General features: G+C 45.1%; 1 protein-coding gene across 6 annotated transcripts in view; it reads left to right on the top strand.

The window, feature by feature from the left end:
- Positions 1-13,249, top strand: part of unc5c (unc-5 netrin receptor C) — a 288,173-nt gene that overhangs the window by 194,796 nt on the left and 80,128 nt on the right. For all 6 annotated transcript variants that reach the window (XM_033022624.1, XM_033022615.1, XM_033022604.1 and 3 more), the window contains exon 2: positions 143-364. In XM_033022624.1, the coding sequence (XP_032878515.1) occupies positions 143-364 (222 nt within the window). The remainder of the gene's footprint in view (positions 1-142; positions 365-13,249) is intronic.

The following is a 13,249-nucleotide window of genomic DNA, read 5'->3' as shown; positions in this document are numbered from 1 at the left end:
GTCTCTGGCGCTGTAAGGCAGCAACTCTCCTGCTGCGCCACCGTGCCACCCTTATTTAAATCTTCAATATGAAGCATCAGACTGTATTTAATGCACCGTGGGTGTACTTATAACTTCACCGCTCCTCTCTTTGTCTCTCCAGATGATGACTTCTTTGGAGAACTTCCCGAATTCTTCCCATCTGACCCTCCGGAGCCTCTGCCACGTTTCCTGATCGAGCCCCGGGATGCGTACATAGTGAAGAACAAGCCGGTCAACTTGTACTGCAAAGCAAGCCCCGCCACTCAGATATACTTCAAGTGTAACAGTGAGTGGGTGCATCAGAAGGAACACACCACGGAAGAGTATGTGGACGACACTACAGGTGGGTCATGATTGTCGTACCATTGCCAGCCATTCTTGTGCCGTTAGTGTTTCCCATCCATGAATAGAACACCTTTTCCATTTCTATGGCATCTGGTCTGGGTTGGTCTGGGACGCAGGCCAGACCATCGCAAAAAACAACCTCCCTTCCCTCCATCTACACTTCATGCTCCCTCCGCAAGGCCACCAACATAATCATGGACAAGTCTCACCCCGGTCACTCCCTCCTCCCCTCTCCCATCAGGCAAAAGGTATAGAAGTGTGAAAACACACACCTCCAGATTCAGGGGCAGTTTCATCGCAACCGATATCAGGCAGCTGAACCATTCTGTCAACAACTAGAGAGCAGTTCTGAGCTACTATCTACCTCATTGGAGACCCACAGACTATCTTTAATCAGACTTTACTGAACCTTACATTGCACTAAGCATTATTCTATTTATCCTGTGTCTGTACACTGTTGATGGCTCAATTGTAATCATGTATTGTCTTTCCGCTGACTGGTTAGCCCACGACAAAGGCTTTTCACTGTACCCTGCTATACATGGCAATAAACTAAACTAATTAACTAACTAACTAGGACCAGAGGCCGCAACCTCAGAATAAAAGGACATACCTTTAGAAAGGAGACGAGGAGGAATTTCTTTAGCCAAAGGTTGGTGACTCTATGAAATTCATTGCCATAGATAGCTGTGGAAACCAAGTCATTGAGTATTATTAAAGCAGAGACTGATAGGTGTTTGTGGAATCAAAGAACTGCAGATGCTGGTTTATACCAAAGATGGACTCAAAGTGGTGGAGTAACATTTCAGTTTGGGATTGTTCACCAGACATATTCTCTCCACAGATGCTGCCTCACCCTCTGAGTTCCTCCAGCACTTTGTGTTTTGCACAAGATTCTAGCATTTGCAGTTCCTTTGTGTCCGCATCTTTCATTGTTTCAGAACTTCCAAGAGGCATCACAGGCAAGGGAAGAGATTCCCGGCCAATCAGTTAATATAATAATAATAATAATAATAATAATAATAATAATAATAATAATAATAATAATAATAATAATAATAATAATAATAATAATAATAATAATAATAATAATAATGGATGGGATTTATATAGCGCCTTTCTAATACTCAAGGCGCTTTACATCGCATTATTCATTCACTCCTCAGTCACACTCGGTGGTGGTGAGCTACTTCTGTAGCCACAGCTGCCCTGGGGCAGACTGACGGAAGCGTGGCTGCCAATCTGCGCCTACGGCCCCTCCGACCACCACCAATCACTCACACACATTCACACACAGGCAAAGGTGGGTGAAGTGTCTTGCCCAAGGACACAACGACAGTATGCACTCCAAGCGGGATTCGAACCGGCTACCTTCCGGTTGCCAGCCGAACACTTAGCCCATTGTGCCATCAACCATTCCCTCCACAGATGTTGCCTGACCTGTGAAGTTAACCAGCACTCTCACCCTATCTATTCCCCTCACGTTTATATAGACCTCCACAAGATCTCCTCTCAGTCTTCAAGGAATAAAGCCCTAGCCTGTCCAACCTCTCCCTGTAGCTCAGGCCCTTGAGTCCTGGCAACATCTTTCTACACTCTTTCTAGCTTCATGGTATCTTTCCCATGGCAAAGTGATCAAAACTGAAGAGAATGCACCCAAGTGTAGCCTCACCAATGTCTTGTACAACTATGGCCTCACCAATGTCTTGTGCGACAATAACATGGGGTTTGAAGTGGAAAATCGTTCACATCATGGAACATGTTTTCTGGGAAGGTAACCTCTCTGTAACTTGGGCATTGACTGTCGATAACCACCTGTTCATCCGTTGGTTACAAGGACCTGCTGAGGCTGGTTTTCAAGAATAAGACACAGAGTGCCGGAGTGTATTGGAAGGAACTGCAGATGCTGGTTTATACTGGAAAAAAAACACAAATACTGAACTCAGCAGGCCAGGCAGCGTCTGTGGAGAAAAAGAATAGGTGACATTTCGAGTCTGAACCATTCTTCAGACTGTCTTCAGTGCTGGAGTAATTCAGCGGGTCAGGCAGCACCTCCGGACAACTTGGATAGATGATATTTTGGATTGGGAGGTTTCTTCAGACTGAAGACGGGCCCCGACCAGAAACATCACATGGAACAGAGAACATAAAGCAGCACTGGCCCACAATGTCAGTGCCGAACATGATGCCAAGTTAAACTGATTTCATCTGCTTGTAAATGATCCATATCCCTCTATTCCCTGCTTTTCCACGTGCCGATCTAAAAGCCTCTTTGAGCACCTGTATCGTATCTGCCTCCACCACCACCCCTGGCAAAACGTTCCAGGCCCCCACCACCCTTTGTGAAAAAAAAAACCTGCCCTGCACATCTCCATTAAACATTCAGCCTCTCACCTTAAAGCTATGCCCTCTAGTGTTGGACATGACCACTCTGGCGGAGGAAGATTCTGACTGCCTACCCAATCTATGCCTCTAAGTTTATTTTATAAACCAGGTCATCCCTCACCATCGGATGTTTCAGAGAAAACGGCTATCACCTATTCATGTTCTGCACAGATGCTGCCTGACCCGCTGAGTTACTCCTACATTTTGTATCTCATAGTCATAGACTCATACAGTGTGCAAACATGTCTTTAGCCCAACTTGCCCATGCTTACCAACATGTCCCATCTCCATTAGTCCCACCTGCCCACGTTCGTCCCATATCCCTCTAAACCTGTCCTATCCATGTACCTGTCTAAATGTTTCTTAAATGTTGCGATAGCACCTGCCTCAACTACCTCCTCTGGCAGCTCCTTCCATACACCCATCCATTACCCTTTGTGTAAAAAAGGTACCCCTCAGATTCCTATTAATTGTTTTCCCCCTCTCACCTTAAACCTACACTTCCTGGTTCTTAATTCCCCTACTCTGGGCAAGGGTCTCTGAGCATTTACCCTCATCCTACTTGTTCATCCTTTATGTTTAATTGTTGCCAGGAAGAGGAGACATATTCTGTACAAATCACAGGAGACAAGCCGGGAGCCTGTCATGCTCCACAAATAGTTTGCAAGTATAAACAAACGGAAAGCCATTTGCAGCTTTTCATTTGACACTGATGTTACTCCTTCTAACTGCGGTTCCTTCACATCACACCCACCACCATTCTCTCTGCAAAATATCACGGATTTAGCAGTGTGTGATGGATGTGTTCACATGAGGATTTGTGAAGGTGAAATTATTTAGCTATCACAAGAAATCTGTTCCCCTCTTTTGGGAAAAAAAGTAAAAAGTCTGTTTCGAACAGATTCTTCCACATCTGACACAATCCATATCTGTTGTTTCTAATTTTTATAAAGATTCGGCATGGAAACAGGCCCTTCAGTTTTTGAAACCTCCTTTTCCTGCTCCACCATTCCATTAAGTAAAAACAAAGCGATACAGCGTGGCAACAGGCCCTTGGGCCCACCGTCCACATTGACCGTCGATCACTTTATCCCACTTTGCTATCCACCCCCTTCACACTAGGAGCAATTTACAGAGACCAATTAAGTTACAAACCCACACGTCTTTGGGATGTGGGATAAAACCGGAGCACCCAGAGGAAACCCGCGCTGTCACAGGGAGAACGTGCAAACTCCACACAGACAGCACTCGAGTTCAGCATTGAACTGCACGTAATTGCAGAGAATTGTGGACACAGCCCAGCCCTTCAGGCAAGCCAACCTCCCTTCCGTTGACTCTCTAAACACTTCATGCTGCCTCAGCAAGGCCATCAGCATAATCAAGGGCCTGTCTCACCCCAGTCACTCCCCCTTCTCCTCTCCCCCATCAGGCAAGCGGTAGAGAAGTGTGAAAACCTTCAGATTCAGGGGCTCCCAGCTGTCATCAGGCAACTGAACCATCTTATCACTAAATAAAGAGCGGTCCTGACCTCCAATCTACTAATTGAACATCCTCGGGCTATCATTAATCAGACTTTACTTGGTTTTATCTTGCTCTGAACATTATTCCCTGTATCCTGCATCTGTACACTGTGGACAGCTTGATTGTAATGCATAGTATTTCCACTGACTGGATAACACGCAACGCTTTTCACTGTACCTCGGTACATGCGACAATAAACAAAACTAAACTGAACCCGAGTCTAACGCTGTAAGGCAGGAACTCTGCCGCTGCGCCACCGTGCCACCCAAAACAGGAGTGGTCTTTGACAAAACTCTTGGATAGTTTCTCCAGTGTTAATGCGGGCTACTGTAAATCTCATTTTACCCTAACTACATTAAGTATGCTCTATAAGTATGGCATGTAACTAAATGTTGTGCAATTACATTTATTGCCGTTGGGAGGATTTGAGTCAGAGTTATGCCCCTGTCCCACTTAGGAAACCTGAACGGAAACCTTTGGAGACTTTGCGCCCCACCCAAGGTTTCCGTGGGGTTCCCGGAGGCTTTTGTCAGTCTCTCTACCTGCTTCCACTACCTGCAACATCCGGCAACCACCTGCAACCTCCGGGAACCGCACGGAAACCTTGGGTGGGGCGCAAAGTCTCCAGAGGTTTCCGTTCAGGTTTCCTAAGTGGGACGGGCATTACAGTAGACTGGACTGATCTTACACTTCTATAGTGTCTTTCATGAACTAATAATCGCCCAATGCGTTATAACAATTGAAGCATACCAACCTCCCACAAACAGCCTCGTCTTACACAACTTGGAGGCAGGCTCTTCGGCCCAACGTGCATTCCGAACAAGATGCATCATCAAAGCTAGTCTGCATTTGGCCTATATCCCTCTCAAAATGTCCTCTCCGTGTACCTGTCCATGTGTCTTTTAAATGTTGTTACTCTACCTGCCACAACTACCTCCTCTGGCAGCTCATTCTACATACCCCACACGAAAATGTTATCCCTCAGGTTCCTATTAAATCTTTCCCCTCTAACCTTAAAACTATGTCTTCTGGTGATTGATTCCCCTACTCTGGGTAAAAGACTGTGCGTCTACCCGATCTATTCCCTTCATGATTTCTTACACCTCCATAAGATCACCCCTCAGCCTCCTTTGCTTCAAGGAATAGTCCAAGGTTTCCCAAACTCTCCCTATAGCTCAGGACCTCGAGGCCTTACAACATCCTTGTAAATCTGCTGTCTGATCCATTGAGTTTCTCCAGCACTTTGTGCTTTGCTCAAGACTCCAGCACCTGCAGTTTCTGTGCCTCCAGCCATCCTCACAGAATGACTTCCGTTTCCCAACACTGATCTGAAGGAGTTTTTCCCAATAGTCAGGTTTGTTGGTGTTGCTGCAGTTATATTTATTAACTTGACACGAACACCTCCAGATTTCTGTACAGTTTCTTCCCAGCTGTTATTGGGCAAGTGAACCATCCTATGACCAACTAGAGACCAGTCCTGACCTGTAGCTTTGTTGGTTAATTGGCTTCTGTAAATTGTCCCTAGTGTGGGATAGAACTGAACTTTACTGGAATTTATCTTGCACTATATATGTTGTTCCCTTTATCATTTATCTGTACACTGTGGACGGCTCGATTGTAATCATGTATTGTCTTTATGCTGACCGGTGGAAAAAAAGCTTTTCACTGTACTTTGGCACATGTGACAATAAACTAAACTAAACTAAATAAAACTAAACTAAATGTCTGTAGGGTAGTTGACTTCGGCAAATTATCCTTAATGTGTAGGATCGAACTAGTGTACGGATGATCACTGGTCGGCATTGACTTGGTGGGCTGAAAGGCCTGTTTCCTTGCTGTATCTCTCAACTATTAACTAGGTCTATCTTAGTAACTTTGAAAACTAACTAATTATTGTGTAAACATTATTTCGAGTCATATAGTATGGAAACAGGCCCTTCAGCCCAACTCATCCCTGCCGTTCAAGATGCCCCATCTGAGCTAGTCCCACTTGCCCATATTTGGTCCATATCTCCAAATCTGTGGTGAATCTGTAGGTTTCATTGCCGTGGAGGCCGTCATTGGATATTTTTTAATGTGGAGATTGACAGATTCTTGATTAGTCAGGGTGTCAGGCCTCATGGGGTGAAGGCAGGAGAATGGGAGTGAGAGGGAAAGGTAGATCAGCCATTATTGAATGGCAGAGGAGACTTGATGGGCCGAATGGCCTAATTCTGCTCCTATAACTTATGACCTTATGGAATCTTTCCTATCCAGGTACCTGCCCAAATGTTTTTCAAACGTTGTTCAATATTTGGTTCACTAACTTTCTTCAGGAGATGCATCTCTTGTACTCACCCTCAGAGGATATGAACCTTCTGCAATTACACAAACTATTATTGTTGTTGAATCTTAAAAGATCTCAGTTCATGGGAAATAAAAGCTGGACAACAATAGCTCAAACTACAGAGAAGGTTCACCAGACTGATTCCTGGGATGTCAGGACTTTCATATGAAGAAAGACTGGATAGACTCGGCTTGTACTCGCTAGAATTTAGAAGATTGAGGGGGGATCTTATAGTAACTTACAAAATTCTTAAGGGGTTGGACAGGCTAGATGCAGGAAGATTGTTCCCGATGTTGGGGAAGTCCAGAACAAGGGGTCGCAGTTTAATGATAAGGGGGAAGTCTTTTAGGACCGAGATGAGAAAAACATTTTTCACACAGAGAGTGGTGAATCTCTGGAATTCTCTGCCACAGAAGGTAGTTGAGGCCAGTTCATTGGCTATATTTAAGAGGGAGTTAGATGTGGCCCTAATGGCTAAGGGGATCAGGGGGTATGGAGAGAAGGCAGGTATGGGATACTGAGTTGGATGATCAGCCATGATCATATTGAATGGCGGTGCAGGCTTGAGGGGCTGAATGGCCTACTCCTGCACCTATTTTCTATGTTTCTATGTTTCTAAACTTGCAAGATCCTAAAAATAATTAATTAATAGAGGACTGCTGGTGGCTGCTGCCTTACAGCGCCAGAGACCCAGGTTCGATCCTGACCACGGGTGCTGTCTGTATGGAGTTTTCCCCGTAACCACATGGGTTTTTTCCTGGTGCTCCGGTTTCCTTTCACTCTCCAAAGACGTACAGGTTTGTAAGCTAATTGGCTTGTAAAAATGTAAATTGCCCCTAGTGTGTGTCGGATAGCGTTAGTGTGTGGGATCTCTGGCCGGCACGGAGTCGGTGGGCCGAACGGCCTGTTTCTAAACTAAAATAAATCCTTCCACCAGCACCCACAGTATGGATGATTTAGTTGCAGGGACTCACTCAGTGGCTCTGCTGAATACATAGACCGTTAAGAAGTTCCTGTTTATCCTCTGAGCCAAAATTAACTGCTCCTTGATATTTTTACTTAATTGGACACATAAATCAATGCAAGATTGAAGAGTTGGCAGCTCACCTTTACTTTGCATAAAGCTCTAGGGGAAGTGACTCAAGTAAAATGCTTATCTCATTCATGAATATCTATAGAAAGGAGAGCTTTTTAAACAAACAGAGAAAAAGGTTTATTTTTAAATCTTCACTGATAGATTTTGAGGAGGATCTGATGTTGCAGACGAGCCTCAGTAAACAGGAATGAAAATAGAAAGTGTTCGGAAGGTCAGGAAGTGTCTGTAGGGAGAGAAACAGAGAGAGGAAGTTATCTTACTGAAACAGTCAAAGCTCAAGAGAGACTCAAAAGAGTTTAATTATCACATGCACTGGGTATGGAACAAGGACATTATTACTTGCTGCAATGTTACATTCCCGTTAACGCAGTTACACAATTAAAATATAAACAATATTTAATAATGCAATGACATCAGTAATACAGATCCACCCTTGGTTCCAGAGCTTCTTTGGATTATCTGTTTTACCGGACCAACATAGGTCACGGCCTCCGAGTCCAACGGTACTGGAATGGTCCGCATAGGCCGCCGAGGAGCCGACACACCGGCTTGTACAGTCGGCGTCGGAAGTCGGCTATGGGAAGGGATCTGCCGGCTCTGGCCGGGTTGGAGTTCCAGAGCTCCGGCAGTAGGGGGGAAATTTGACCAGCTAATCGGCCGCCTCACCCAGCCTAGGTGCCACATTTTCGGGGGGACTTTCTCCTGTGCTCCAAGGAATAACATCCTAGCCTGCTCAACCTCTCCCTGTAGCTCAGGACCCTGAGCACTGGCAACATCCTCATAAATCTTCCCTGTGCTCTTTCCAACTTAATGGTATCTTCCCTCCAGCAGGCTGACCAAAACTGAACGGTACACCAAATGTGGCCTTACCAACATCTTGTACAACTATAGCATAACACCTCAACGTCTATGTGTAGGAAAGAACTGCAGACGCTGGTTTAAATCGAAGGAAGACACAGTAACCTGAAGAAGGGTCTCGACCCGAAACATCACCCATTCCTTCTCTCCAGATATGCTGCCTGTCCTGCTGAGTTGCTCCAACATTTTGTGTCTACCTCTATATTTAATTCCCTGACTGATGAATCAAAGGATATGGGGAGAAGGCAGGAGCATGGGGTTAAGAGGGAGAGATAGATCAGCCATGATTGAATGGTGGCGTAGACTTGATGGGCTGAATGGCCTAATTCTACTCCTATCACATGACTTTATGAAGGCCAGCATGCCAAAAGCCTTCTTCACCATCCTATCTACCTGTGGCATCACTTTCAGGGAAGTATTTACTTGTACTCCTGAAAAACCACAGGCCAGGCAACATCTCTGGAGGATATAAATAGGTGATGTTTCATGTCACGTCCAATGTCTGGAGGGGTACAAAATGGAATCATCATCTATTCATGTCCACCAGAGATGCTGCCTGTTCTGCAGAGTTACTTCAGCACTTAGTTTTTTTTGGTAAAGCAACATCTGCAGCTTCTGTGTCGCCACTTGTACTCCCAGATCACTCTGCTCTAAAACACTCTCCAGGGTCCTACTGTTCACTATGAAGGTCCTGCCCTGAGCTGACTTCCCAAACTGGAGCATCTGACACTTACCGTGATTAACCTCCATTGCCATTCCCTAGCCCATGTGGCCAGTTGATTAAGGTCCCATCGATGTTGAACATAGAACATGGAACAGTACGGCCCTTCAGCCCACAATGTCTGTGCCAAACACACATTCGGGTTAAACTGATCTCCTCGGCCTGCACGTAATCCATATCCCTCCATTCCCTGCAAACAAACCCATGTGCCTATCTATAGACCCCTCAAACCCCACTATTGTACCTGCCTCCACCACCACCATAATGTCCAATGCGTTCCAGGCACTCACCACACTCTGTGTAAAAAAAGGTTTCCCTGCCCATCTCCTTTCACGTTAAAGATATGCTCACTAGACTTTGACATTTCCACCCTGAGCAAAAGCTTCTGAACTGTCTATCTTAACAACGCCTCTCATAACCTTAAATACCTCCATCAGGTCTCCCCTCTGTCCCTGACGTTTCAGTGAAAACAATCCAAGCTGGCCTTCCCTCTCCTGATAGCTAATACTCCCTAATCCAGACAACACTGTGGGCAACGCCTTCTGCATCCTCTCCAAAGCCTACACATCCCCTTTTCAATATTGTCAATATTTTGAAAATCACATGTTTGCATCTCAAATCTTCAACTAACCCTGCATTTGCAACAACTAGGACTTGGAGTACTCTGAGCCCCAGATATGAGGAAGGATGCGCTGGCTCTGGAGAGGGTCCAGAGGAAGTTTACAAGAATGATCCCAGGAATGAGTGGGTTAGCATATGATGAGCGTTTGTCGGCACTGGGCCTGTACTCGCTGGAGTTTAGAAGGATGAGGGGGTAACCTCATTACAACTTACCGAATAGTAAAAGGCTTGGATAGAGTGGATGTGGAGAGGATGTTTCCACTAGTGAGATAGTCTAGGACCAGTCTTAGCCTCAGAAATAAAGGACGTTACTATAGGAAGGAGATGAGGAGGATTTTCTTTTAGTCAGAGGGTGGTGAATCTGTGGAATTAATTGCCACAGAAGACAGTGGAGGCCAATAGATATTTTAAAGGCAGATATAGATAGATTATTGATTAGTATGGGAGAGTTAGTTAGGAGAGAGATAGTTCAGCCATGATTGAATGGTAGAGTAGACTTGGTGGGTCTTGGTGGTGATAGGACCCTCATTCTGTTCCTATCACTTATGACCTTGTGAACTGGGACTTGAAACTGGTGCCAAACCTGGCGACTACATACAATCTCAGTGTACCACTGTGGTGCAAGATTGAAACCTTCACGTGGTCCACCCTGTTTCGACTAATGCAACCAACCCGACGTGCACAAACAAGATCAAATCGAACAAGTTGACCTCCAACTTTAGGCTGTACACACCATACGCACGAAGAAGAAGAAGTGTACTACTGCTATACACTGTCTAGTATAAAAGATGGACCTCCACCCGAAATGTCAGGCAGCATCTCCAGAAAACATGTTTAGGTGATGTTTCGGGTCAAGATCCTCCTTCAGACCCAGTCTGAAGAAGGGTCCCGATCCGAAATGTCACCTATCCATATTCTCCAGAGATGCTGTCTGACCCATTGAGTTTACTCAAGCACTTTGTGTCTATCTTTGGTGTAAACCAGCATCTGCACCTTTCTGCACACTACCCTACATTTATACTGTATCTGAGATGCTTATCTAAGAGGCATCTTTGTGCCTATGTATAGTGATACGTACTGAACTCTATACAAAAATGAATTTCAACCATTGAAAGCCAAAAAAACCCTGCAAAAGCTTGAAATGAATATTGATAGATTTTGTATAATACTTTGTAAGATGCATTGTTTTTGTTTGCTGTCACAGATCCCAGTGCTATTAGCATACCACATTAACATAACTACTGTATATCAATGCCAATGAAGGAGAGAAAATATTCCTGTTCCATTTCTGTTTCCACCCCGCACACAGGCAGTGAATCCCACATCATCTTGCGTTCCCTCTCTCACCATCCCTCCCCCACCCTAGTTCTCTGACTAGTTTCACTGTCCTTCTGATTAATGTTACTGATTATAACCTTCCCCTCTGACAACAATGAACCTTTCTACATTTACTTGTCATCGTCTCCTTTGATCTGTGTTTTCACAACTTACCCCTCCATATCTCTAGTCTCCTTCTCCCCTGACTCTCAGTCAGAAGAAACATAGAAACATAGAAAATAGGTGCAGGAGTAGGCCATTCGGCCCTTCGAGCCTGCACCGCCATTCAATATGATCATGGCTGATCATCCAACTCAGTATCCTGTACCTGCCTTCTCTCCATACCTCCTGATCCCTTTAGCCACAAGGGCCAGATCTAACTCCCTCTTAAATATAGCCAACGAACTGGCCTCAACTACCTTCTGTGGCAGAGAATTCCAGAGATTCACCACTCTCTGCGTGAAAAATGTTTTCCTCATCTCGGTCCTAAAAGATTTCCCCCTTATCCTTAAACTGTGACCCCTTGTCCTGGACTTCCCGAAGAAGGGTCTCAAGCCAAAACATCACCCATTCCTTCTCTCCAGAGATGCTGCCTGTCCCGCTGAGTTACTCCAGCATTTTGGGTCTACCTTAGACATATACATAGACATAGATCTAGAACAGTACAGCACAGGAAGAGGCTCTTCAACCCACAATTACATTCTCCCCTCTCTATGTGAATGAAGTAAATCCTCAGTTTCCAGCTGGATTTATTTATGATTTGTGCAATATTTATGGACATGGACAAATCTTCATGTCATTCTGAATCGAGGAACTGCAGGTGCCGGTTTGCCAAAGATGACACAAAGTGCTGGAGTAGCTCAACAGGTTTGGTAGCATTTTTGCAGAACATGGATAGGTGACATTTCAGGTCAGGATCATTCTTCAAACAGGGTCTGAAGGAGGATCTCGACCCGAAACTTCACAAGCATATTCCCAAGAGATGCTCCCTGACGTTTGGGTTGAGATCCTTCTTCAGACCGAGTCCCAACCTGAAATGTCACCTATCCATGTTTTCCTGAGATGCTGCCTCACTGCAGAGTTACTCCAGCACCTTGTGTCTATCTTCAGTATATACCAGCATCTGCAGTTCCTTTCTGCACACTCATTCTGAGGGCTGGATGTTTCTACTGGTCACTGTCAACTTTGTATGACTCCAGGGATCCAGTGGGAGTCAGTGATGTGTTGTTTCAAACACATGGGGCAGGAACAGGGCAGTTTGGTGACAGCAATCTCCACCAGACTGACAAGGGCTGTCTGAATGAAGCAAGCGTCAGCATTTAAAGAGGATGGAAAATTCAGAAAGGGGTCGACTTGATGTTCAAAGGTATTAGTGAACTCTCTGCATTACAATTGGCAGTGTTCGAACGACAAGTGTAATCCTCTTCCACCCAACTGAGTTTTAAGTTTCCTAACATTACCCCAAGAGTTGATGTAAGTCACGTTAGCTGCTAGATGCTTGCATAATGCTGTAATCCCTCGCTAATCTTCATCTCTGCACTGTCAAACACAAAACACATTTTACCTTGAACAGTCAGCCTGTCAGCTAGCAGGCTCTGTACAATCCTCTTGCTTCTCTAGTGCGTAATCTGTTTTTGAGGTGAAATGTTGTATTTGATTTTCTGTTAAACGCAAGTAAGACCCCTTGAGATCTATTGGCTAAATGTCTGAGTACCCAGAAACCAATCCTCAGCAAACAGAGGTAACTCGGTATATCTCCGAATGACCAATTTCCACAGGGGCATCCAACAGGAAGCATCACCGAAAATAGACACAAAGTACAGGAATACCTCGGCAGGTCAGGCATCAACTTTGGGCAACACGGTGGCTCAGGGGTAGAGTTGCTTCCTTATGCCCCTGTCCCACTTAGGAAACCTGAACGGAAACCTCTGGAGACTTTGCGCCCCACCCAAGGTTTCCGTGCGGTTCCCGGAGGTTTTTGTCAGTCTCCCTAATGGTCGAAAGTGGTTTCCGCTTCTTCTATGTTCCGGCGATTATT

This window comes from Amblyraja radiata, chromosome 1 (genome assembly GCF_010909765.2).
Source record: "Amblyraja radiata isolate CabotCenter1 chromosome 1, sAmbRad1.1.pri, whole genome shotgun sequence".
NCBI classification, from domain to species: Eukaryota; Metazoa; Chordata; class Chondrichthyes; order Rajiformes; family Rajidae; genus Amblyraja; species Amblyraja radiata.
This window is presented reverse-complemented; position numbering and strand designations above follow the sequence as displayed.